The 27,412-nt window shown below is 62.1% G+C and overlaps 1 protein-coding gene across 6 annotated transcripts in view; it reads right to left on the bottom strand.

The window, feature by feature from the left end:
* Nucleotides 1-20,944, bottom strand: part of SCARB1 (scavenger receptor class B member 1) — a 36,698-nt gene extending 15,754 nt beyond the window's left edge. For 2 of the 6 annotated variants that reach the window (XM_036307395.1, XM_036307393.1), the window contains exons 1-5: nt 20,612-20,943; nt 3,075-3,232; nt 1,769-1,910; nt 1,160-1,363; nt 308-403 (exon numbers count right to left, since the gene is read on the bottom strand). In XM_036307395.1, coding sequence (XP_036163288.1) covers nt 308-403; nt 1,160-1,363; nt 1,769-1,910; nt 3,075-3,232; nt 20,612-20,737 — 726 coding nt within the window. In that variant the 5' untranslated portion in view covers nt 20,738-20,943. Of the gene's footprint in view, nt 1-307; nt 404-1,159; nt 1,364-1,768; nt 1,911-3,074; nt 3,233-18,785; nt 18,894-20,611 lie in introns of those variants that run through there. The other 4 variants (XM_036307392.1, XM_036307398.1, XM_036307396.1 and 1 more) reach the window with 3 other exon arrangements.
* Nucleotides 20,945-27,412: the final 6,468 nt, after the last annotated feature.

Here is a 27,412-nt window from a genome sequence, read left to right as displayed (position 1 = left end):
GGTGACCAGGGATCCCGTGGGCCCGGGCGCCGGGGTGGTGACCAGGGATCCCGTGGGCCCGGGCGCCGGGGTGGTGACCAGGGATCCCGTGGGCCCGGGCGCCGGGGTGGTGACCAGGGATCCCGTGGGCCCGGGCGCCGGGGTGGTGACCAGGGATCCCGTGGGCCCGGGCGCCGGGGTGGTGACCAGGGATCCCGTGGGCCCGGGCGCCGGGGCAGGGGCCAGTGAGGAGGGACGCACGCACTTCCCATCTGCCTGGGTTATAAGCAGAGGCGTGTGCTGGGCGGCCCGCGGCCCCGGCGCTCACCTTGCTGAGCCCGTTCCACTTGTCCACGAGGTGGACGCGGCTGAAGTTTTTGATCCCCGTGTACACGGTGAAGAGCCCGGAGTTGGAGTTGTTGAGCTGCGGACACAGCAGAGAACAGCAGCAGCTGTGAGCCTCAGGAGCCGCGGGGGGTGGGGGGGGGGCACCCAGGAGCTGGCTCGCAACCCTCCCCCCCCCCGTTTCGTCCTAGGCAATCCCTGCATCCCAGTGCCGGGGGATCGAGAGGAGAAGGACCAGCCTGGCTGGCGTGGCTCCGTGGCTGAGCGTGGACCCAGGCACCAAGAGGTCGCCAGTTCGATTCCCGGTCAGGGCACGTGCCCTGGCTGCAGGCTCGGTCCCCAGTAGGGGGTGTGCAGGAGGCAGCTGATCGATGTTGCGCGCTCTCTCTCTCTCTCTCTCTCTCTCTCTCTCTCCCCCCGTCTCCCTTCCCCTCTCTGAAATCCATAAAAACATATTTGGAAAAAAAGAAATAAAAGAGAAAAAGGAAAAAAAAAGGAAAGGAAAACCAGGCAGCTCAGATCAGCGCTATCGTCGCCAATCACATCACGGGAGCCTGGATCAAACTGTGCCTGAACCCATCCTTTGGGTTTTCAGGTACGTGAGCCAGTAACTCCTCTGTTTAATTTAAGCCAGTGACAGGAGCTGGGCTTTCTGCCAGTGACAACCCGCGGCCCCAGGGCCCCCCGCCAGCCCCCACGGCAAGTCGGTGGCTGGAAACGGGAGCTCTCCGTTACACTAGCTAGCAACAAAAAAATATATTTTTTTAAAAAGCCGGCGACTGGCCTCCGGGATGTGTGGACGGAGGACGAGGGAAGGTCTCCGAGCCGCGCGTACCTCCGCGAACAGCCCGAACTTGCCCTTGATGGGGAACACGCCGGGCAGGTACTTGTTGACCAGGCTGACGAGGGGGTCGTCGTAGCCCCACATGACCTCGCCCACCGTGCGGTTCATGAAGGCGCGCTGGCGCAGGCTGCTGAAGGCCAAGGTCATCAGTATCTTCAGGGCCATCGGCTTCTTCTCCATCATCATGGCCGCGCTCTGCAGAGCGAGGGGGCAGCTGGGGTCAGAGGCTGGGGGTGGCCGGCCTGTATCCCCTGGGCCTTGAAGCCCGGCCTCAAGGCAGAGAGCCCCGGGGGCACCCGGCCGGTGGGGCTCAGGGGCTGAGCATCCACCTAGGAACCCGGAGGTCACGGTTCAACGCCCAGTCAGGGCACAGGCCCGGATTGCGGGCTCCATCCCGCGTGTGGGGCGTGCAGGAGGCAGCCGGTCAGTGATTCTCTCTCATCATTGATGTTTCTCTCTCTCTCCCTTCCTCTCTGAAATCAGTAAAAATATATTGAGAGAGAGAGAGAGAGAGAGAGAGAGAGAGAAGAGCCCACCGGGGAACCTGTCTGGCTAAGGGCCGCTGCAGTGGGCGTGGCGAGGGCGGCCGCGGGCGCCTACCAGCACCAGGATGTTGGGCATGTTGATGTAGTCGCTCTCCAAGCCGTTGGACTTGTGGGGCTGGAACTCGAAGCTGCGGTACTCGAGGAAGGACACCGTGTCGTTGTCGTTGAAGGTGATGTTGTCCTTGTGCCGGTACTCCCTGCGGAGAGGGGCCGGTCAGCGCCCAGGGGAGTGGGGCGACGCCTGGCTTCCTGGGGTGCCCGTGCCTGCGCATCTCTGCACATCTCCAACCTGCTGGTGCCACAGCCGAGCCTGGTCGCCCCCCCCGAGTCCGTCCTCCCGCCGTCTGCCCACCGCAGGACATGCGAGGCGCATCGGTGCCCAGGAGAGCGCCCCAAAGCCCGACACGTCCCCTCCACCTGGCCAGTCCGCCTCCGTGAGTCTCTGCTCACGTGTCACCTTGTCCGAGAGCCCACCTGGTCGTCTCAGCCCTAACGTACCGCACCCGACACAGCCCTAGGCCCCCTTCCCCGACACTAACATAGGATTTTACTTATTCATCGTCACCCGCCCTCCCCCCTCGGCTGCAGGCAGCTCAGTGCTTCTGTCCATTTCCGGGCTCCCTGTGCCTAGAACAGCACAGAAATCCACTGGGTGAACGAGTGAGCAAATCAATGAATAAATGAGTAAATGAGTGAGTGAGTGAGTGAATTGAATGAGTGAGTTAAAGAATCAATGACTGCGCTAACCAGTGTGGCTCAGTGGATAGAGTGTCGGCCTGCAGACTGAAGGGTCCCGGGTTCGATTCCGGTCAAGGGCATGTACCTTGGTTGCAGGCACATCCCCAGTAGGAGGTGTGCTGGAGGCAGCTGATCGATGTTTCTCTCTCATCGATGTTTCTAACTCTCTATCCCTCTCCTTTCCTCTCTGTAAAAAATCAATAAAATATATTTTAAAAAAATCAATGACTGAAGGAGTGACTAGTGAATGAGTGAATCAATGAATGAACGAATCAATAAGTAAAAGGGTGAGTGAATCAGTGATTGAATAAATGAATAATGAATCAGTGATTGAATAAATGAATAATGAATGAGTGAGTGAAGGACTGGATGAGTGAGTGAGTGAAGGCTTGCCACTGACTCTGACTCGAGTGTCTGACTCCCAGACGTCGGGCACAGCTGTTGAGTTTCGCCCCTGGTTGCCCAGAGCCCGACTGTGCACGGAACAGACAGCGCACTTCCCGCCCGCGCTGTCCCCGAGCCAGGGCCTGCTTCTGGAGTCACCCCTGGGGCTCAGCATGGCAGCCCCCCATCCCGTCTGCCCCGCCCCACCCGCCCCCCCACCCCGCCGCCTCCCTGCTCACCTGTACACGTAGGGCCCGCGCTCCCGCACCTGCGGCTTCTGGCCCTGCAGGACCTCGCTGGGGTTGACGACGTCGAAGAAGTAGACGGAGAGGTAGAAGGGGACGGGGATTTCCTTCCACATGTTGAAGGTCAGGCTACTGGGGTCGATGCGCACGTTCTGGGGGCGAGACAAACGCACCGTGAGGAGTGAGGAGGGCGACCAGGGCCTCGCGCCCGCCCACCCGCCGCACAGACCCGGCCGACACCCCGGCCCCCCAGCACATCTGGAAAGGGGTTTGCACGATTACAGTTAATAGGGAATCTAGTCAGCTGGTGTGTGTGGGTGTGGGTGTGTGTTTTATTGATTTCAGAGAGGGAGAGAGGGGAATAGAAACATCAATGATGAGAATCACGGATCGGCTGCCCCCTGCACGCCCCCCACTGGGGATCGAGCCTGCAACCTGGGCCTGTGCCCTGACCGGGAATTGAGGGTGACCTCTTGGTTCCTGGGTCAACGCTCAACCCCTGAGCCACACTCAGCTGGGCTTTTGTGTGTTTTAATAACAACGGCCCGATCAGGGGACCCTGGCAATTGAGAGAGACTCATTGATCAGCCCACAACCCGAGCAGGTGCCCTTGACCAGAATCGAACCCAGGACCCTTCAGTCTACAGGCCGACGCTCTATCCACTGAGCCACACCGGCCAGGGCTGTGCTCAGCACTTCACCACAGGACCCCTCCCTGGGCAGCGCCTCCACCCCCCACCCACCAGCCGTGACAAGTGTTAGGATTGTCCTTGCTCCCCCCTCCCTGGGAACGAGGGCCTACGTGCGTGAGCCGCCTCCGCAGGCCTGACCCTGACCTTTGTCCAGGAAGATCCTGCTTGTGGGGGGAGGGGGAGCGGGGACCACGGTGACGGAGTCCCGCTGACCCTGTGGCTGTGAGGTGAAGCCACAAGATTGGGGCGTGCGGCGGGGGGAGGGGGTCCCTGTGTGCCAGGCGTGGGGAGCGAAAGGCCTGTCTCCCACTCAGTCCTAATGTGGATGCGGTATCTGGGACCCAGAGGACCACTGGTATGTGGGGGGGGGGGACTGTGGGGCACTGATGGGGTCACCCCCAAACCAAAGGCATCAGCGGCCATCCCCCTTCCAGGCTCCTGCAGCCTTGAGGGCTCAGTTCTGCCAGATCCCCCCCCACATTTCATGAGCTTCTTTTTCAATGTATCTTTATTGATGTCAGAGGAAAGGAGAGGGAGAGAGAAACATCAGTGATGAGAGAGAATCATGGATGGGCTGCCTCCTGCACGGCCCACGCTGGGGTTCGAGCCTGCAACCCGGGCACGTGCCCTGACCAGGAATCGAACCATGACCTCCTGGTCCATAGGTCGATGCTCAACCACTGAGCCACGCCCCACATCTTCAGGCCACAGCTGGCTCACCAGCTACCCTGGCATCACCTCCCAGAGGGGTGACCTTCCGGTGGGGAGAGGGGTGACCCCGGGCTGGACGCCACCCCCTCTTGTCAAACCCTTCCCTGCACAGGCAGGAGGGCCGCCCGGACAGGGGGCAGTGAGCTGGGCGCCGGCACCTGAGCGGGGCTCTGCGAGGAACAGACCGGGCGGTGGTGGTGGGGGGGGGGGGGGGTCTTGGCCAGGGACTCAGCCGGGCAAAGGCCAGGAAGGAAGCCGGACGTATCCACACGTCCGCCAACAACGAATGCGCTTTCAAAACAAGTCTTAAAATAACCCAAGTGGCCATCAACAGGTAAACGGCCGCGGCCCCGAACAATGGACACCCCTCAGAAACAGGAGGGAGCCAGCTGCCGGGAAAGCTGCTGCGGGCGGACGGACAGACAGACGGACGGAGCCAAGCAAGGACGCGGGGCAGGTCCAGGAGGTCCCCAGGCGGAGAGCCCCAGGCCTCGCGGGACAATCCCTGCGGGCGGGACCTCGCCCCGGGCGACCCTCCTCCCCAGCGCATCTGGTCCTGCGGTTTGGGGTCTGGACCCCCTGGCCTGTCCTCCCTGAGATACCATCCAGGCCAGCGATGGCGAACCTTCTGAGCTCGGCGTGTCCGCATTTTGAAAAACCCTAACTTAACTCTGGTGCCGTGTCACATATAGAAATTTTTTGATCTTTGCAACCATAGTCAAACAAAGACTTATATTTTTGATATTTATTTTATATATTTAAATGCCATTTAACAAAGAAAAATCAACCCAAAAAATGAGTTCGCGTGTCACCTCTGACACGTGTGTCATAGGTTCGCCATCACTGAACTAGGAGGTCACGGTTCGATTCCCAGTCAGGGCACATGCAGGAGGCAGCCGATCCATGACTCTCTCTCAGCACTGACGTTTTCATCTCCCTCTCCCTTCCTCTCTGAAATCAATAAAAAAATATTTTAAAAGAAAAACACAACAAAGAACACCAAGCAGGGGACACATGAGGCCACACGTGGCGGCTTGCACGTGGCAGGAGGTTTGCACGGCCCACGAACCCGTCCACTGTGAACGGTCTGGGAGCTCCGGCCGACGTCTGCCGTGTCCCCCGCCTCCCCGGGCCTGGGCCGTGCGTGGCGCCCAGCAGGCCCTCGGCACGCGCTGCAGGCGACCGGCCGCGTGAGCTCTGAGCACGGAATCGCCCGGAAGCATCGGGCGCGGTCTGCCAGGTACTCCCTTGCCTATGTTTTCGTGACTCATCGTGAAGCATAAATGTTTTCAAAATGCAGAGTACGGCCGGGCAGTGGCTCAGCGACCACGTGACGGAAAAGAATGAAAATTTCATCCACGTTCATTTCTTAGCTCTTAGCCTACTTTTCTGTTCTTTTTAAAAATATTCTTTTATTGATTTCAGGGAGGAAGGGAGACGGAGAGATAGAAACATCGATGATGAGGGAGAATCATGGATCGGCCGCCTCCTGCACGCCCCACCCTGGGGATGGAGCCCGCAACCCGGGCCTGTGCCCTGACCGGGAGTCGAACCCTGACCTCCTGGTTCATAGGCTGACGCTCAGCCCCTGAGCCACGCGGCCGGGCACGTGGCATCGACGGACGGTGACGACAGCGGAGCCGAGCCGCTCAGACAGCACCAGGGGGCCGGCAAAGCCCAGCACGAGCTCTGTCCCTTCCCAGACAGCCCGCCGCCTGGCCTCCCCTCCCGCTCCCGACTGGCCACGCGGCCACCGCCCCTTCCTCCCCCGTGGAGGGAGGTGACAAGACCCCCACCCGCCTGCCCCGACGATGGCAGCGGGCGGATCTGTCACAAGGACTATCGCCCAAGGAGCCGTCCTCGGCGGCCGTGGCCGCGTCCCAGGAACACATGGTGGGGTCGCCAAGGCCGTGCGAAACGGGACAGCGGCTCCGCCCGCAGGGACCCCCGGCCCGGGGCTGCCTCCCCCAGAGGCTTCGCCCAGCGATCGCCAGCCTCTCCCTCTCCCGGCGCGCGCGCGCGCGCACACACACACACATACAGCGCGCGCACACGGGGCACACACACACAGCGCGCGCACACAGCACACAGCGCGCACACATGGCACACAGCACGCACACACACCACGTATGCGCACACGGCACGTATGCACACGGCACTCACACGCACACGACACACATATACACGGCACACACTCACACACACGGCACCGAGAAATACACGCTTTGCCGATCTGACCAAAACACTAGGTCTCGTTGTGAATCACGCGCCCTGGGCGGCTGTTTGTTGGCTGTTGGCTTTATTTTTTTAACAACCGAAGGGAAAGGGGTCAGTGCCCCTGACTAAACAGTCCGCCAGGAATTGCACATTTTATAAACGCTGGGGGCGCGCCCGCCGGCTGGAAGCCGAGGGTTAACCTTTAACAAGAGGCAAGGGGTGCTGTCATGTCCGCCGGGCCCTGGGTCAGGGCTGGTGCCCGCTCCCACCAGGTCGAGCCCCGTAGGCCTAGCCAGTGTGGTCAGTGGTTAGAGTGTCGCCCTGCGAACCAGGAGGTCTGCTTCCAAGTCAGGGCCCAGGCCCGGGCTGCAGGCTCCATCCCCAGTGCGGGGCGTGACGGAGGCAGCCCGTCCATGATTCTCTCTGTCATCGAAGTTTCAATCTCTCTCTCCTTCTCCCTTCCTCTCTGCAATCAATAAAGAAATATATTTTAAAAAATAAATAAATTTAAAAATAAAGTAAAATGGACCCCAACCTCCGTGGCCCCCCGGGGAGCGTGGCCTCACGCTCTGTGAGGAGGGACGCAGCTCCGCCCTTGTGGTGTCGCGTGTACGGGGCGGGCAGGGTGCCCGGAGGCCTCCCGCCGCCCACAGGCGTGTGACTTCTGTGCCAGAAGGAGGGCCTCCCAGACCCGTGAGGCGTCAGCCCGGTGGGGAGGCCTGAGGGACAAGGGCCGCGAGGCCAGGGAGGGGACATCCTGTGGACGAACGCACGGCTTCGGAAGGAAGCCCGGACCCGCGTCACCTCCGGGCGAGGACCCGGCGGGCGAGGAGCGGCCTCTCGCGGGCCTTCCTGTGCCCGCGCCCGCGCCCGCGCCCTCTCGCACGCGTTCTCCTCCGTGTCCTCCGGCCCGGGCTCTACGCCGCTCGTCTCGGCCGGTCCAGCTGTCACGGTGCCGTGGCCGCCGAGCAAGCCGCCCGCCTGCAGCAGAGGGAGCGGCTTTCAGGACCCAGTCGCGCTCCCGGGAGCCCAGGCACCGGGGTCGGAGCTGCACCCGGCGTCCCGGGGGCGCCAGGGCCGGGCACTCACGCTGCCAGGGGTCAGAGGGTGTCCCCCAGGATTCACGTCCACCTGGGGCCTCAGAGCGGGGCCTTATTTGGACGCAGCCTCCTCGCAGATATAATTAGTTCAGGCTCTCAGATGAGTCATCCCGGGTTCATGGGGCCCTGACGCCCAGGACGGGTGTCCTTATAAGAAGAAAAGAGGCCGGTGGCCGGCTCAGCGGCTGAGCGTCCACCTAGGAGCCAGGAGGTCAGGGTCCGATTCCCGGCCCGGCCACAGGCCCGGGTTGCGGGCTCCATCCCCAGCGTGGGGCGTGCGGGAGGCAGCCGATCTGTGATTCTCTCTCATCGCGGATGTTTCTCTCTCCCTCTCCCTTGTGCTATGACATCAATAAAACTATATATATACATATTTTCTAAAGTGTTCTTAAAAAATAAAAATAAATGCCATGGATGCCAGCGCACCTCATGGCACCAGCCCCCAGCCCCATGCCCCACACCTCTCACCCACATGGATGTGCTCACGTCCACCCCCAGGGCACCTCCCAGCTCCCAGAGGGTGGCTCCCAGGGCCTGGCCGCGCAGGGGGGCCCCTCCCGGCCACACTTCCGCCCAGTCCCAGGGGAAGAAGGGCGTGCCCGGGCGTTGGGACGGGGCCAGCTGGCTGGCGGCCCTTCCATCCATCGGGCCCGTGGCTCCTGGCCTGACAGGACTCCGGGCCGTGTTGCAGAATAAACCTGCCGGCTACGAGTCCAGACCGACTCCTCCGCATCTGCCCGGGCAGGTTTCGGTAAAGGGCGCGGAGTCCTCGGCGCGCCCTCCGGCACACACAGGAGCCTCCCACCGGGAGAGCAGACAGCCTGACCTTTGGCACAACCCGGCCGACACCGCTCCCCGTTCACGGAACAGCTCCTCCCGACCCGCCGCCGGGTGTGGGCGGCCGGGAGGACTGGCCGCCTGGCCGCCCGCGGGTGACCGGCCCCGCTCCCCGGCCCTCGGCCTCCGCCTGCCTGGCGTGACCTCTCCCTGGGGTCCCGCCTCCGGCCCTGCTGCCCTGGGTTTTCTCCCCGAAGGAAAAGGGACAGATGGCACCGAGCGGAACCCCGTTCCCCGCGTCACCACCTGAGACTGCAGGACCCCGTCCCGATAGCAAGCGCTTAGCTGCTGCCCGGCGGCCGGCGTGGCCCAGGGGCCGAGCGTCGACCCCGGGTCCCGGAGGGGCCCTGCGCACGTGGCCCCTGCAGCGTGTTTACTGTTTCCTGTCTGTCGGCCCGGGAGGCCCGGGGGCCGGGAGGGCAGGGACCGCGGCGCCGCTGCCTGGCACAGGCCCACGGGTTCTCCGCTATTGATCGAATGGGCGTTTGGAAGACGGGCTGGCTGCGCGGGGAGGGGCGGGGCGGGGCGGGGCGAGTGCCCGGTGGTGGCCCTGGGGCCGTGGGGCCGGCTTCTCCCCCGGCACGCCCGCTCCAGACTCGGACCACGCCGTTCCCTCTGCAGCCGGACTGTTCTCTCTCTCTCTCTCTTTTTAATCCTCACCCGAGGATATTTTTCCCCACTGATCTCTAGAGAGAGTGGGAGGGAGGGGGAGAGACAGGGGAACATCCACGTGAGAGAGACACGTCGATGGGTGGCCTCCTGCATGGGCCCCGACCGGGGACGGGATGGAGCCTGCAACCCAGGTAGGTGCCCTCGACCAGAACTGAACCAGAGACCCTCCAGTCCGCAGGCCGGGGCGCTATCCCCTGAGCCACACCGGCCAGCGCCAGAATGCTCTTTTAAAAGAAATGCAGCCCTGACTGGTGTGGCTCAGTGGATAGAGCATCGCCTGCAGACTCAAGGGTCCCGGGTTCGATTTCGGTCAAGGGCATATACCTTGGTTGCTGGCCACATCCCCAGTGGGAGGTGTGCAGGAGGCAGCTGATCAATGCTTCTTTTTCATCGATGTTTCTAACTCTATCCCTCTCCCTTTCTCTCTGTAAAAAATCAATAAAATATATTTTTAAAAAATAAATAAAAATAAAAGAAATGCAAATTGGAGCATTGCACGCCCTGGTTGAAACCTCCCCCGTGGTATACCGCCCATCCGGCCCCACAGCCTGTAAGTACCTTCTTCACAGGCCCCTGTCCACCTCCCAGGCCTTCTCCTCCAACACACCACGCTCTTTCCTGCCACAGGGCCTTTGCACATGCTGTGCTGCTCCTGGCATTCTGCCCCTGCAGCCCCCAGCTCTTACGCTTGGTTCCTATTTCACGATAGCAGACGTGGGAAAGGGAGGCGGCAGCAAGACGGGCTGCTGGGCCCTTTGCCCCCGGTCTCCGCACTTCATGCGTTCAGGTTGCATCTCCGTGCTGACAGTCTCAGAGAGGACTTTGTTAGACTCTATCCAAGACCTCTTTAGGAGGTGGTAGCTGAACAGCTCATTAATTTTTTTAAATATGTTTTTATTGACTTTAGAGAGAGAGGAAGGGAGAGGGACAGAGAGATAGAAACAGCGATGATGAGAGATCAGCGATTGGCTGCCTCCTGCACGCTCCCTCCTGGTGATCAAGCCTGAAACCCGGGCTTGTGCCCCGACTGGGAATTGAACCGTGACCTCCTGGTTCATAGGTCAACGCTTAACCCCTGAGCCACGCCGGCCGGGCCTGGGTCTGTTTTGAAGCCTTAAAGCCTCCTGGTGGTTTGCCCTGGTGGGTGCCTCTCAGCAGTTACAGTGTCAGCCCGAGGACCAGGGGTCGTGGGTCCACTTCCCGATCAGGGGCCTGTCGGACCTGGGCTGCAGACCAGATCCCCAGCCCCGCCCACGACCCGTGCAGGAGGCAGCCAACTGCTGTGTCACTCTCACATCAATGTCTCTCTCTCCCCCCGACCCCTCCCGCCCTCCCTCCTTCCCTCTCTCTCTCTCAAAATCAATGGATTTTTTCTCACCCCTTCCAAGCGGCGTGAGGGTCCCCAGATCACGTAAATCAGACTTCGATTTCCCCGATTAATTAAAACATTAACGTGCGCACAAAAAACCAACGGGGAGAACACCCCCAGGGGAGGGTCAGCAACAGAACCAGCACTTGCGGGCGGTTCCACGGGAAAAGCGAGCAGAAGGTCAAGGCTGTGCCTGAGACTCTGGGCGCGAGCGGAGCCGCCACCGAGATGGGACCGAGGCCGGAGGGACGGGCCGTGGGCAGCGATGAGCAGGCGGGCGTGGCCGGCTGAGCCGCCTTTGACCACCGGCTGCGGCTGGGCTGGAGCTGGAGCTGGAATTCAGGGGGAAGGTAGGGCCGGGACGCCCGTTGGGGACAAAGACGGCAGCGTGGACAGAGTGGTGCGGGCCGAGCTCTCCAGGGAATGCGTGAGGACAGCGGGCGCCTGCGTCCCCTGACGCCCCAAGGCCAAGAGGTCAAGGAGACAGGGCCGGAGGCACATTCAAGTGTCTGAGGAGCCGTCCAAGAGCCTCCAAAGGGGGAAGGGACCTCCCGGGATGCGAGAAGCGAGCAAGGGTCAGGCCACTCCCGTTCCTTCCCCTGCCCGGGCCCGGGGACAGGAAGAAACGGGGGGCTGGGGGGTGGTGAGAGAACAGAACATGAGGAGGGTGACGGGGCCACAGTTCTCTGGGTCACAGGTCGTGGCCTCCGGGCTCAGGGGCTCCCAGCTGCAAACCAGACCGAATCAGCCCGCCGGCTGGGGCCTCGCCGCCCGCCCCCCGCCCGGCCCCCCGGGAGCCATGGGGGGTCGTCCTGCTTCTCCTCCCCTTCAGCTCCTGCCGGCCTCTCCCCGGGCCCGGCCGCCTGCGAACGGAGGGGAGGCGGCTCCTAGAAGGCCGCCTGCTGTCTGGGGTTCTGTGCGTTTGTGTTTCTTGGTGGAGCCCGACACTGGATTCTCCGCAGAGGAGGGCGCTCCCGGTGCGGCCCTCGGCCGAGTCCTCTGTCAGCTCCGCACGGGAAGTCTGTCCCGTGGGCTCCGGCAGGAAGCGGCCTGGGGTGGCTGTGGCCCCCGGGGCCCCTCTGCGGAGGACACGGATGTGGGAACAGCCTCCTGGGCACCAAGGCCCAGCGAGCCCGCAGCCTGGACGGAGCACACGCCCAGCACACGCCCAGCGAGCCGGGAGCAGCGCGCTCTGCCCGTCGGCCGGGGGAGATGCCAGCAGCCGCCAGAGGCGAGTTCTGGGTAACCCACTGCCTCTCCCGGCAGCACGGAACCCCTGGGAACTGTTCCCCGAAGGAGAAGCGCCAGCCCTGGGGAGGCCAGGCCCCGTTGGGATACACAGCACACGTGTGCACCCCAATACAGAGACATAGATCAACATACATGTGCATGTGTGTTCCGTGTGTGTCCACATATCAACACAGAGGCTTATGTCAACACTCGTGTGCACGTGCCCACGTGTGTGGTGATGCACAGTGGCACGGGGCCACATCAATGTGTGCACACACTTGCCCACACGTGTAGTCACACGCACACATGCACCGGCACCCATTGCCACGCGTGTGCACACGCCTACACATACAAGCACATGGACTCGCACGTGCTGTGTTGGTGCGGGGGCCCATGTCAGCACATGTATACACGCATTCTGTGTACACACCAATACAGAAACACGTGCCTGCATGTGCTTTGGCATGTGATCACACTAAAACACACAGGTGCACATGCTCTCACAGGTTCACGGGCCGCCAGTCACGCGTGCACAATTGGCCCACATGTGCACACATAACGCCCACATGTGTCACCTACATGGTGCAGCTGAGAGAAGCAAATCCCCGGGAGCAAAGCAGGAACCGAAAATGGACGACTCAGGCCCATGTGCGCTTCCCAGCGGCACCACGGAGCCGGGCGTGGGCCTCGCACGCCCGGGAATAGGAAGTGCACGCGGGGGCAGAAGAGGAAGAAACAGAGCAAAGGGAGGCGGGTGGGAGCACCTGGCCACGGCCCCACCCACGGCCCCGGCCACAGGCACAGCTCAGTTCCCACAGCCACGGCCCAGTCCCACGGCCACTGCCCCGTCCTACACCCATGGCCCCGGCCCCGGCCCCGGCCCCGGCCCCGGCCCCGGCCACAGGCACAGCTCAGTTCCCACGGCCACGGCCCCTGAGCCACGGCCCAGTCCCACGCCCATTGCCCAGTCCCACGGCCACTGCCCAGTCCTACACCCATGGCCCAGTCCCATGGCCACTGCCCAGTCCCACAGCCACGGCCCAGTCCCACGGCCACTGCCCAGTCCCACGGCCACTGCCCAGTCCTACACCCACGGCCCCGACCCACGGCTTCCCTAAGCGGCCAGGCGCGGGGCCTGCAGGAAGCACCCGGCCATCCAGGGCCTGGGAGCGGTCCGTCTGCCACCGCAATGCCCTCGGCACCGCTGACCGAGCACGTCCTGCATGGCGGCCAGGCCAGGCCCAGTGGGGCCACAGCAGGAGAGGCTGCCTCCCAGCTCCCTGGGCATCGGGTCTAGAGTGCGGCCCGGGGGGCGGGGGGGGGGGGCACGCGTCCCAGCGGCTCTGGAGGGAGAAATGCTGAGGAGAGAGGCCGGGGACGCACCCTCCTGGCCACGCGGGACAGGAAAGGGGAGGCGGACCGGGGCCTAGACCGTGGGCCCTGCCCCCAACACCCAGGCCAGCTGCTGGGGACGCAGAGGAGGGGCACGGGGTCGCCCGGGCTCCCAGGATGGACCACCTGGTTCTACCCCTTCGGCCGTGTGACCTGGGGCAGGTGACTTCCCAGTCTGCGCTCCCCCCTCCCCAGTGCACAGAGCACCGTGTTCCACAGTGACCCACACGGAACACACAGAGGCACAGATCCGATCCCGTCCGTGTCCCACACGGTGCCCACACGGAGGCACAGATCCGATCCCGTCCGTGTCCCACACGGTGCCCACACGGAGGCACAGAGCCGATCCCGTCCATGTTCCCCACGGTGCCCACACGGAAGGCACAGATCCGATCCCGTCCATGTTCCCCACGGTGCCCACACGGAGGCACAGAGCCGATCCCGTCCGTGTCCCACACGGTGCCCACACGGAGGCACAGAGCCGATCCCGTCCGTGTTCCACATACACGGTGCCCACACGGAGGCACAGAGCCGATCCCGTCCGTGTCCCACACGGTGCCCACATGGAGGCACAGATCCTATCCCATCCGTGTCCCACACGGTGCCCACATGGAGGCACAGATCCTATCCCATCCGTGTCCCACACGGTGCCCACACGGCAGGCACTGGTGACGGTGTCTGGCGGACTCCGCGCTCATTACTGTTATCTCCGAAGCCTCACCTTCTAACTGACGGGCCAGGCTCTGCCAAAGGGCACGGAGGGCGGGGAGGGCGGGGAGGAGGGAAAGGACAGGCGACCTCACAGCGCTGGCCTCTGCTCACGCCGCTGTCCCGCCACCAGCCCGCCTGGGCCGTGGGGACGCCACGGGGACCGTGACAGCCCAGCCCTGCCCCAGCAGGCCCCCTGCTCACGCGGGAGAAACATATAGAACAATGGGGTCGACTCTCAGGGAAAGAGGGGTGAGCTACGCAGACATCTGGGGGGTGAGCCTTCCGGGCAGAGGGGAGAGCAAGCCAGAGGCTCCGAGGGGGACCAGGCCCGGCGGCGCCAGGACCACCCGGGAGATGAGCGCGGGCCGGCCGGCGTGGCTCAGCGGTGAGCGCCGACCTAGGAACCAGAGGTCAGGCACAGGCCCGGGGCGCGCAGGAGGCAGGCGATCCATGATCCGCTCTCATCGTGGATGTTTCTCTCTCTCTCCCTCTCCCTTCCTCTCGGAAATCAATACAAATATATTTTAAAAATACAAAGGTGATCTCCCTTTAAAAAAAACACACACGTGCATGTACGCCCGGGGCCCTGGGCTGTGCCCTCCCTGGGCGCTGGAGGCCAGAGGCCAGGCACGCAGGCTGGGTCCTAGGTGGTGGGTGCAGAACTCCCCAGCCCCCTGGGTCTGCCTCCGACACAGTCTCTCTCTCCCTCTCTCTCTCTGTCTCTCTCTCTCTCTGTCTCTCTCTCTCCCCCACCCCCCAGGCACACGCACATACCAGCGAGGTCACCTGAGGCAGGTGACTACCTCAAGCTTCTATTTCCCAACTGTCGATGATGATGGGACGTACATCCCAGAATCCCCCAGGACGAAAGGAGGGGACAGTCACAGACCCTGACCCCTGCCTGGCGCCAGCGATAGGGGACCCTGCTCCTCGGGGGTTAGGTCTGAGCACCTCTCATCTGGTCCTACCCATGGGGCGGGGGGGGGGGGGGGCGCGGGAGAGAAAAAGCGAGTCTCACTTGCTCCCCCAGAGCTTCTCCTGGAGACCTCGGGACATGGCACTCCGCTCCGGCCTCCTGGTTCGGGGTCTGATCCATTTGGCCATTCTTTGCAGAAAGCTACGGATTTGCGACTCTTTTACTTTATTTTATTTTATTTAAATATGTTTTTATTGCCCTGACCAGTTTGGCTCGGTGGCTAGAGCATCGGCCTGTGGACTGAAGAGTCCCGGGTTCGATTCCGGTCAAGGGCATGGACCTTGGTTGCGGGCACATCCCCAGTAGGGAGTGTGCAGAGGCAGCTGATGGATGTTTCTCTCTCATCGATGTTTCTAACTCTCTATCCCTCTCCCTTCCTCTCTTTAAAAAATCAATAAAATATATTTTTTAAAAAAATAAAATAAATATGTTTTTATTGATGTCAGAGAGGAAGGGAGAGGGAGAGAGAGAAACATCCATGATGCGAGAGAATCACGGACCGGCTGCCTCCTGGGGATGGAGCCCGCACCCCAAGTGTGAGCCCCCGTGGGTGGGGAATGGGACCCATGGGACCGCGACCTCCGGGTTCATAGGTCAACGCTCAACCCCCGAGCCAGCGGCCGGGCAGGAGTTCTGTTCTAAACGCGCGAATGGCACCAGCGCTCTTCCCGGTCACCGTGCGCGGCCCTCCCGCTCAGACGCCGAAAGGCACGTCCCGTTCTCCAGCCCCGTCTGCCTCCGGGAAGTCCACCGGCCAAGAGCTCCCGCTGCACCTCCTGTGGCCCCGGTGTGGCGACGAGGCTGCCCCACGGCCACAGCTGTGTCACCCACCTGCCCGCCCGCCCGCGCTGACCTCCGCTCTGCCTCAGTCTCCTCGTCCGCGGGAGGGATCACACCGCCTCCTCCGCCTGTTGCACAAGAGGCTGTGCCTGGTTCCAACGAGAACCGAGGTGCACCCGGGCATTTCCACACACGCGCACACACACACTCACTCACATGCACACACAGACACGCGCGCACACTCACTCACATGCACACACAGACACGCGCACACACGCACGCACACACACACACTCACTCACACGCACACACAGACACGCGCGCACACGCACGCACACACACACATGCGCACATACTCACACACTCACATGCACGCACGCACGCACACACGCGCACTCACACACGTGCACGCACACACACTCACTCACACACGCACACACGCACAACGCACACATGCCACACACACACAGACGCACGCACACACGCGCACTCACACACGTGCACGCACACACACTCACTCACACACGCACACACGCACACGCACACATGCACGGACACACACAGCCGCCTTTGTAGTCACAGTGTCGCCAGCAGGCAAACCAGATGGGCCCGACTGACAGGTGACGTGACGAACCCAAGGTCCCCCTGCCCCCCCCCCCCCCCCAGAACACGGCCCACGGGGTCAGCAGCCCTGGGCTTCGGAAGCTGGCAGGGGCTGCAAAGCTCCGTGTCACTACCCAACCCCGTCAGCAACCTGAGAACGCACATCGCGGGCACCAGAGCAACAGACAGATAACAGTATGGGCCCGGCCGGCGGGGCTCAGTGGTGGACCGTCCACCCGGGAACCAGGAGGTCAGTGTTGGATTCCCGGTCGGGGCACAGGCCCGGGTTGGGGGCTCATCCCCAGTGGAGGGCGTGCGGGAGGCCGCCGGTCCGTGATTCTCCCTCATCATGGATGTTTCTCTCTCTCCCTCTCCTTTCCTCCTGAAATCAATAAAAATACATTTAAAAACATATTCACGCGTAGAAGTGAGTGCTTGCCAGGGCGCTGTGGTCCAGGTCTGGGAACGGTGGCGGAGGGCCGATCTGAGCGCGGACGAAACGAGGAAAACGTTCTCTATTGTCCCCATTTGAATTTTTCTTTAAAGTAAAGGAGCCCAAAAACATCAAAACAGAGAAATCAAAGCACAGACGTCCCATTCATGCTGCCCGCGGACGTGCGCAGCCAAAGGAAACACGGCACAGCCCCCCGCCCCGTCCCGCGGCCCCGAACACTGGCGGCCTTCTTCCTGAGGAAGCGGGCCGGGGCCTCCGGGGCGGGCGGGGGGCGGGCTGGGCCGGGGCCTCCGGAGCGGGCGGGGGGCGGGCTGGGCTGGGCTGGGCCGGGCCGGCCTGCCGCCTTCACGCCACCCGGCCTCGGACCAATCGCCGTTGAGAGTCACGGAGGATGCCGGTCGCTCTCGCTCCACTTTCAGCCCAGGAATCCCAGGCCCGGGACAGCTGGGGACGAGGCAGAAGTGGGGAATCAGGCGGTGCCCGGGCACACGCGCGCGCGCGCGCGCGCGCACACACACACACACACACGCACGCACTCACGCACACACTCACACACACGCACACACTCACGCACACACTCACACACACGCACACACTCACGCACACACTCACGCACACGCACACACTCACGCACACACTCACGCACACACTCACACACACGCACACACTCACGCACACACTCACACGCGCGCACACACTCACGCACACACTCACACACACGCACACACTCACGCACACACTCACGCACACACTCACACACACGCACACACTCACGCACACACTCACACACACGCACACACTCACGCACACACACACACGCACACACTCACGCACACACTCACACACACGCACACACTCACGCACACACTCACGCACACACTCACACACACGCACACACTCACACACACGCACACACTCACGCACACACTCACGCACACACTCACACACACGCACACACTCACGCACACACTCACACACACGCACACACTCACGCACACACTCACACACACGCACACACTCACGCACACACTCACACACACGCACACACTCACGCACACACTCACACACACGCACACACTCACGCACACACTCACGCACACACTCACACACACGCACACACTCACGCACACACTCACGCACACACTCACACGCGCGCACACTCGCACACACACGCACACACTCACGCACACACTCACGCACACACTCACACACACACTCACGCACACACTCACACACACGCACACACTCACGCACACACTCACGCACACGCACACACTCACACACACGCACACACTCACACACGCACACACTCACGCACACACTCACGCACACACTCACGCACACACTCACGCACACATTCACACTCACGCACACACTCACACACACGCACACACTCACACTCACGCACACACTCACACTCACGCAAACTCACACACACGCACACACTCACACTCACGCACACACTCACACACACGCACGCACGCACACTCACACACACGCACACACGCACACACACACTCGCACACACGCACACACACACGCACACACTCACACACACGCACGCACGCACACTCACACACACGCACACACACACGCACACACTCACACACAGGCACACACTCACACGCACACACTCACACACAGGCACGCACACACTCACACGCACACGAACGCGCAGACACACGCACGCACACGCACACGCGCGCGCGCACACACACACAAGGCACATGCTTAACCAAATCCGCAGCCGTAGAAAGAAAACCCCACTGAAACAGGCCCAGGAATGACTGAGCTGCCAGCTTTCTTCCCCATGACCCACCCGCCCCCCACTGTCACCCCCAAAGCAAGAGGCCCCCCACGCTCACACGCTCACGCCACGTGAGTGTCAGCCCCTCCGTGCACCCAGCACACAAACCGTTCGCCGGCAGCTCCCGGAGATAAAGCGCTCACTTCGAAATCACCTGGAAAAGGATCGAAGGCATCCACCCCCGGCCGCCTGGGCAAGAACGAAGCCAGTCTCCGCGCTGAGGTCCCCACTCCAGCTTTTCCCCACCAACCCCAGCGGACGGAACAAAAAAAACAAAGAACAAAACACCAACAAGACACACACAGAACACACACACAAAACACACACAAAACACACACACAAAACACACACACAAAACACACACAAAACACACACAAAACACACACAAAACACACACAGAAAACACACACAAAACACACACAAAACACACACAAAACACACACAGAAAACACACAGAAAACACACACACAAAACACACACAGAAAACACACACAGAAAACATACACAGAAAACACACAGAAAACACACACAAAACACACACAGAAAACACACACACAAAACACACACAAAACACACACAAAACACACACAGAAAACACACACAAAACACACACAGAAAACACACACAGAAAACACACACAGAAAACACACACAGAAAACACACACAAAACACACACAAAACACACACAGAAAACACACACAAAACACACACAGACCCAGACCGAGGAGGAACTCGGTGACATCACAGGGATCTCCACGCCATCAGATTACAGGACTTGGGACAGATTTGAAAACCAAAAAAAAACACACAAAAAAACTGAACAATGTGGCCAAGATGACTCAGATCAGACAACCGCTCCCCAGAGGCCTTGAGAAAGGCCCAGCTTTGCCCCTGCCTGGCGGGGTCCCAGGAAGGGTGGGCCAGGTCTAAGCAGGTCCCCCTTCACTCGCTCATTCATTCATTCTCCAGGCCCCCAGCGCTGGGCGCGGGGCACGGAGGGGGCAGTTCGGGCAAGTCTCTGTTCCTGAAAAGTCGCCTAAAGCAGCGCAGGCGGAGGGAGGGAGAGAGGTCACCTGTCGAGGGACAGACAGTGTCCGCCTCCACGCAGCTCTGGGCCGCCGCGGGACGTGGGCAGAGGTGAGCCTGCGGCTTCCCACCTGGGCGCAGGAGCCGGTGCTGGCTGTGGGCCCACAGCTCTGAGCCACTTGGACTCAAGCGCAGCCTGCAACCTCCCTCGCCCTCAGTCGACTCCAGACTCATTCGAACAGGTCGCCGGCCTCGCAGGGCAGGACCTGAGCGGCTGAAGGCCACCGGCCGTCCTGGGGCCGGTTTAAAGGGCAGGATTGTGCAAGTGGGGAGCCTGGCTGTGGGCTCCAAGGACCCCGCCTACTCAGCCCTGGGCCTGGGCCGGCCCCTGCGTGAACCCGGAGAGAAAAGCCGCTTATCCCCTGCGCCAGGGAGGCAGCGCGGGGGAGGAGGGAGCGGTTGGCCTCCGAGAGGGGCGCCCCTGGAGAGGGCTCCCCCGAGGGGCTGGGCAGCAGAGAGAGTGGCTGCTGGCACCGACTAGGCCTGGCACCCAGGGGCGCCCCTTAGGCGCACATGAGCGCTGGGCTCCTGGCCTCCCCGGCTCCCGGGGAACAGGCGGAGGCAGCCCTGGTTTGGGCAGACACCCCCGCCGGCGTGTGGGCGCGCTCCCCGGGCTCCCCGTTCCAGGCCCGGCCGGGTGGGGGCAGCCCCGAGCGCGAGGTCGGGCTCCCGCGTGGTGGGCCACCCGGGCCTCCCCAGCGAGCCTCCAGCCAAGCCCCACGGCGCTCCCCTGCGCTCCCACCCTCAGCCAGACGGGGGGCGCCGTGGGGAGGGGGGCCGCGGCCGCTCCCCCGCGCGCCTCCCCCGCTCCCCGGCGCCCAGCCCGCCAGCCCCGCCGCTCCCCGCCGCCCGCCGCCCCCCGGCGCCCCCCGGCACCCGCACCCCGGCACCCACCTTGAGGATCTGCTCCCTGATGAGGGACGGCACCGACACGATCATCACGGCGCCCAGCACCGCGCACAGCAGCCCGAGGACGCCCAGCGCCGCGGCCGCCCAGCCCGCCTTGGCGCACCCGCCCATGTCCGCGCGCCCGGGGCCCACGCGGCGCTCCGGCAACTGCGCGCCCGAAGGGAACGGGGTCCGGGCGCAGAGGCGGCAGAGGCGGCGACTCCGGGGACGCGAGCGGCGGCGGCACGGCGGGCCCGGGACGTTGGCGCGCGGAGGAGCGACCCGGCAGGTGGCCCGCGGCTTTATGCGCCATCAGGGCGGGCGCCGCCGGACCGCCCCCGGGCGCCCGGGGCAGCGGGATTCGGGCCGGCGCCCGCGGCGGGGGGCGGGCCCGGGGCGGGGCGCGGATCGGACGGTCCGTGGGGGCGGGACGGCCACGCCTTCGCTTCCCTTTTGGTGGAGGCCCCGCGTCCCGGGCCTCGGCGTCCGTTGGGCCAGGCTCCCCTCCCCCGCCCCTTCCCACCTGCTCCCCGCTCATCCCTCCCCTTCCCCCCCTCCCCGCCCACTTCCCCAGCCTTGATCGTCCTCATGGTTCACTTTTTTTTAAAAAAGAGGGTTTCTTTAAAAAATAATTTTTTATTGTTGAAAGTGTTACCTATGTCCTCTTTGTCCCCATTGGCCCCCTCCAGCCCGCCCCCCCCACCGCGCCCAGGCCTTCAGCGTCCTATTGTCTGTGTCCACGAAGGATTGTGGGTTTTTTGTAAGATTTTTTTACTGATTTCAGACAGGAAGGGAGAGAGAAACATCAATGATGAGACTCACCAATCAGCTGCCTCCTGCACGCCCCCTGCTGGGGATCGAGCCCACAACCCCGGCCTGTGCCTCGACTGGGAATCAAACCTGGGACCCTTCAGTCTGCAGGCGGAAGCTCCATCCACTGAGCCACGCCGGCTGGGGCCTGGTTCACTGTTAGTCAGACTTTCCCAACCGAGAGGGGGGCCTGTGCACCCTCATCTCTGCCCCCCTCCCCCCCTCGCTCACACACACACACTCACACACTCTACTAGCCTCTCCCTGCCTCGGGGTCCCGACACCCTGGACTTGGAATTGCACCCCCAGATATCTGCCCGGTTCCTTCCTTCTGGGCTGCGGGAAGCCACCTTATCGGCAAGGCCTCCTGCCACCCTGAGTCAAAGGAACTCGCGCCAGCTGGCCCAGCCCACCCCCTGCCTTATCGCCCCGCGCCACCTGCCGCCTGGCCCACTGGCGTTCGTGCTTTGCATTCGGACCTTGCCCCCCACCCCCCGCCCCACCCCACCCCCGACTTGAAGGCTGCGGGCGGAAGCCGGCCCCTGCCCCATCCGGCTGCCAGGAGGGACCCCGCGTGCCCCGTGCCCGCTGCAAACAGAAGGAGCAGAGGAGGAGTCTCCCGGGTGCTGGGCCCTGAGCCAGGGGTCTTGCACGGGTGACCCCGGGTGACAGAGAAGGGAACAGGCCCACAGGGGCGCACAGAGCTAGGTCTCCGCTTCCTAGTGAAGGGGCGATGGATGACTAGGCGTGAGCCAAGGAATGGTGGGTATTTGCAGGTATCGAGCGCCCCAGGGAATTAAAATAGGTTGGCACGTGTCCCCCCGTCTTACCCAGGCCTGCCCTGAGTTCTGGACCCCGGATGCAGGCCCTTCTCCTCCTCCTCCTCTTCCTCCTCCTTCTTCTTCTTCATTTATTTTTATTGATTTCAGAAAGGAAAGGAGAGTGAAAGAGAGAGAAAAACATCATGATGAGAGCGAATCATGGACCGGCTGCCTCCTGCACGCCCCACACTGGGGATCAAGCCTACAACCCGGGCCTGTGCCCTGACTAGGAATCAAACCCGGGACCCTTCAGTCCACAGGCCAACGCTCTATCCACTGAGCCACACCAGCCAGGGCCAGGGCATTCCTCTCATTCTTAGGTGGGGTTCCACGGGGATGGAGGAGGGTGTCCCCGATACCTGGGAAGGCAGGCCGGGCCCCGAGGGCTCAGAGCCAGGCTTCTGGAACTCTCTTCCACCTCGGGGGGCCAGCAGCATTCCCCAGGCCTGTCCCTGCGTGGCCAGTCCTGCCTGAGTCCACGTTCACTGAGCACCTACTGTACGTTGGCCAGAGAGCCTTGCCCGGCACTGCCTTCGCCGCAGGAGACCCAGCCTCACCCAGGTGCCAGGAGCAGGGCCCCACCCGGACCCCGATCAGGGTGGCTAGGGCACGGCTGGGTGCCCGATGGGAACAGACTCCCCCAAAAATCCATCCTCCTGGGGTTCCCACCCCGAAGTCCCGGGGCAAGTGGCTTGGCCAGCTCTGTGCCTCAGTTTCCTCATCTGTCCAATGGGGAGAAGGGCCTCTCGCCAAGGGCTGTGGTGAAGATGAAAGGGGTTGGGCCCCGGCCAGTTTGGCTCAGTGGATAGAGCGTCGGCCTGTGGACTAAAGGGTTCCGATTCCGGTCAAGGGCACACGCCTCTAGCTCTACCAATGGATGTGTTTCTCTCTCTCTCTCTCTCTCTCTCCCTCTCTCTCGCTCTCTGGCTCTCCCCCTCCCTTCCACACTCTCTAAAACTCAATGAGGGAAATATCCTCAGGTGAGGATTAAAAATAAATAAAATAAAACCCCTGCTTAAAAAAGAAAGACAGGTGAAAGGGGTTGGGAAACGGTGACAGTCGTCACCCAATAAACACTGAAGTCACCCACTGGCTAGTGAACGCGTCCCTCAGTCAGGTCGCACACGGATTCATTCGCAAACATGTCGCGTCGGGTTCCGGAAGAGGTCGGGGCATCGGCCCGGGGGCAGCAGCCGGGGGACGTCTCATTTATGCGTTACATGTTACGTGTGTCCTGCTTGGGGTGGCACCGACTCCCCACAAGCTGGCCCCGGCCCCCGCCCCGAGCAAGGCCCTCTGGCCTTGGACGTCTCCCCCATGTCCGTGTGATTTATCGCCGCGTCTCCAAGGTCGGAACGTGCGTGGTGCTTACCCAGACGCCCAAGGCCACGGAGGGAGGCCGTCATGTCACGCCACGCCGTCACCTGACCGGAGGGAGAGGCGGAGAAGAAAGGAGGTGGGACCCGTGACCACCCGTGACCTCCATGAGGGGAGGCCCTCCCGGTGGGGGGGTCTCAGGAGGGGGAGCCGGGGTCAGGTTTTAGAGGGAGGCCGTGCGGGAGGAGGAGGCAGGGCCAGGGTGCGGGGCTCCAGGGAGCGTTAGGACGAGTGCTCCACGCCGCGTCCCCACACTTCCTGGCTCCACACCCGCGCGGAGAGGGAGGGGGCGGGTGGGAAGGGGTTGCTGGGGGGAAAGGGTACATCTGAGTCACTTTCAACAATAAAGATTAATAAAAGCAAAAGAAAAAACTGGGCCCAACCTGCACGGCTCAGGGGTTGAGCATCGACCTAGGAACCAGGAGGTGAGGATTCGATTCCGGTCAGGGCACAGGCCCGGGTTGTGGGCTCCATCCCCAGTGGGGGGCCTGCAGGAGGCAGCGGATCCATGATGCTCTGTCATCATGGATGCTTCTCTCTCTCTCTCCCTCTCCCTTCCTCTCTGCAATCAGTAAAAATATTTTTTAAAAAAGAAGAAAAAGAATGTGCTGCGCAGCGGGGTGACGGGGACTCGCTTACTGCCTCTGGGCCCTGCTTCCCTATCGAAGCAGCAGGGATGGGGCGCCCACCGCCGGGGCGTCAGGAGGGTTAAGGGCGCTCACCTGGCCACACACGGAGCAGGTGCCCCCCGCAGGTGGAAAGGTGGAACCCTCGCGCCCTGCCGCCCACCCGCCCCATCGGGGAGTTTTCCTCCCACAGGCAGCCATCGCCAGGTCACCAGCTGGTGCGGGCGGGGCCTGAACCAGGTCACTTGGCCCCAGAGCCCGGGCAGATCCCTCGGTCTGCGCTGAGGAGGAGGAACAAGGGGAGGAAGGGGAAGTGATAGAAGGAAGAGAGGCGTCAGGGGGTGGGGGCAGGCGTCAGGGAAAGGCCACCAGGAAGAGGAAACCATCGCCTTTGGCCACATCTGGGCCCCAGCCCCGGGCGAGGACAGAGTCCTGGCTGCGCACTTACTATGTGCCGGGGCCACAGCGGTGGACACGGGGAAGCTCCCAGGCCTGGCGGACCTCACGCGCCAGCAGAGGAGCAAGATCGACCCGTGATCAACACAGTCGCCGGTCATTTTATAACGGGTCGGAGCTGTGCTGTGCGATCCGGTAGCCGCTCACGTGGGGCGACAGCGGAGACTGGGCCTCGTCCCAGGGAACGGCGCCGAGTGTGAGAGGCGCAGGAGGAGAGCGGGGTCACCATACAGTCTCAATATTTTGGGTCGATGACATGTCAGGGTTGGACATGGCGGGTGAAATAAATCTTGCTGGTTTCTCCTTTACTTTTTAAAATCAGCTACTAAATTTTTTTTGAATATTTGTATTGAAGTCAGAGAGGAAGGGAGAGGGAGGGAGACAAACATCCATGATGAGAGAGAGTCATGGATCGGCTGCCCCCCAAACGCCCCGCACTGGGAATGGAGCCCGCAACCCGGGCCTGTGCCCTGACCGGGAATCAAACCGTGACCTCCTGGTTCATAGGTTGAAGCTCAACCACTGAGCCTTGCCGGCCGGGCAGGAAAACTCCATTTAAAGGGGGTGGTTGGGGGGGACCCTGTGAGAAGACCGCATTTGAAGGCCCTGGCCGTTGGCTCAGTGGTTAGAGCATTGGCCCTCATACCAAAGGGTTGAGGGTTTGATTCCCAGTCAAGGGCAGGTACCTGGGTTGCAGGTTCAATCACATCAAAGTTTCTCTCTCTCTCTCTCTCTCTCTCTCTCTCTCTCTCTCTCTCTCTCTCTCTCTCCAAGAAGGAGCCCTGCAGAAATCTGGGGAAGAGCTTTCCACAGCCCGTGCAAAGGTCCTGGGGCAGGAGAGGCCCTGCGAGCCTTTCATTAGGTGCTAGTTTCTCACGCGCAGGCAGGTGGTTTCTGAGCAACTGCTTTCCATCAGCAGGTGAAATGCCCCTCCAATGTTGTGACCATCGGCGGAGGCCTCCACAGCTGCCCAACACCCCCCCCTCCCCGCCCGGGGGAGACCCAGCCCGCCCCTGCAATCCCGGGTCCCGGGAGTCATCTCCGCCGCCCCTGCGTCTCTGGCCTCTTCTTATCTAAGAGCTGGCAGCTGAATATCACCTTTGCCCCCAGCTTTCGGGCCTTGAGACATCGCCTCTGTCAAGAGCTAAGCCTCCAACCAACACAAAATGACTTTCCAGGACAAAGGTGCGAGTGCGTGGGGCTCGGCCCACGGCCGTGAGCAAACAGCTGCTCCATTTCTGCCAGGAAGGAGCGAGGCCCTATCCGCCCCTCAAGCCCACAGCAGCCGGAGACAGGAGCCTGGCTCCTGAGGGCACCCGGCTCTGCTGTCCCCCCCACCCCCCAGAGAGGAGAGGCACCTACTCACTCACTCATTCATTCATTCACTCCTGCAGCACGACCTGCTGCCACCCACTCTGTGCCAGGCCTACTGTGTGCTGGGGACAGGCCATAGCATCGTGAGCAACACAGACAGATTCCCGAGGTCCCGGCCTTCCTTTTTTCTTTTCTTTTTGTAAAGATATTTGTACTGATTTCAAAGAGGAAGGGAGAGGGAGAGAGAGAAACATACATGATGAGAGTCATTGATCGGCTGCCTCCTGCACGCCCCCTACTGGGGATCGAGCCCACAACCCGGGCCTGTGCCCCTGACCAGGAATGGAACTGTCACCTCTTGGTTCATAGGTGGATGCTCCACCCCTGAGCCACACTGGCCCGGCCAGGCCAGGCCGTCCTTTGTGAGCGGAGGAGAGAGCTTCAGGAACAAAACAACAACCCCATAAACAAATAAACAAGGACCTGCGCCGCTGGAAGTGCTCCTGGGAGAAACGAGTGAAGTAATTCCGCAGAGAAACGCGGGGGCGAGGCGTCGGGGGAGGACGTTCCTGGCAGAGCGACGAGTCGGGGCAAAGGCCTTGGCTGTGGGCCAGACGGCGCCGGGTCACGGGGCAGGCGCGCAGGGACGCACCCTGAGGACCCTCAGACACACGGCCACCCAGGTGCTGCCTCTGTCCAACAGCGTCTTTTTTTTTTTTTTTTAATATATGGATGGTATCTTTACTGACTGCAGAGAGGAAGGGAGAGGGAGAAAGAGACAGAAACATCCATGATGAGAGAGAATCGTGGGCCGGCTGCCTCCTGCACGCCCCACACTGGGGATGGAGCCCACAACCCGGGTCTGTGCCCTTGACCAGAATCGAACCCGGGACCCTTCAGTCCACAGGTCGATGCTCTGTCCACTGAGCCACACCAGCCAGGGCCCAACAGCATCTTGACAGCATCCCTTTCACCCTCAGTGTCTGCGCAATCAGTTATGTGGACCCCTCTTCCCAGACGTGGCAGAGAATTCGGATTTCAGTCCTGGTGGCCTCGCAGCGGAAGGGGTCCCTGATCCGATGTAGGTTTTAAGGCATCTTTCAGCCCTGGCTGGGTATCCCAGGGGTTAGAGCGTTGCCCCCCATACACCAAGGTTACAGGTTGAATCCCTGGTCAGGGCACCTGCAAGAAGCAACCAATGAATGCACCAATAAGTGGAACAACACATCAATGTTTCTCTCTCTCTCTCTCTCTTTCTCAAATCAATCAATCACAAATAATGGTGAGCGCGGCCAGTGTGGCTCAGTGGTTGAGCATCGACCTATGAACCAAGAGGTTCATCTCCCGCCCTGCCCCCGCCCCAGTCAGGGCACACACCCTGGTTGTAGGCTTGATCCCCAGTA

This window comes from Myotis myotis, unplaced genomic scaffold (genome assembly GCF_014108235.1).
Source record: "Myotis myotis isolate mMyoMyo1 unplaced genomic scaffold, mMyoMyo1.p scaffold_m19_p_47, whole genome shotgun sequence".
NCBI lineage: Eukaryota > Metazoa > Chordata > Mammalia > Chiroptera > Vespertilionidae > Myotis > Myotis myotis.
The sequence above is the reverse complement of the archived record's forward strand: the minus strand, read 5'-3'. Positions and strand labels throughout refer to the sequence as shown.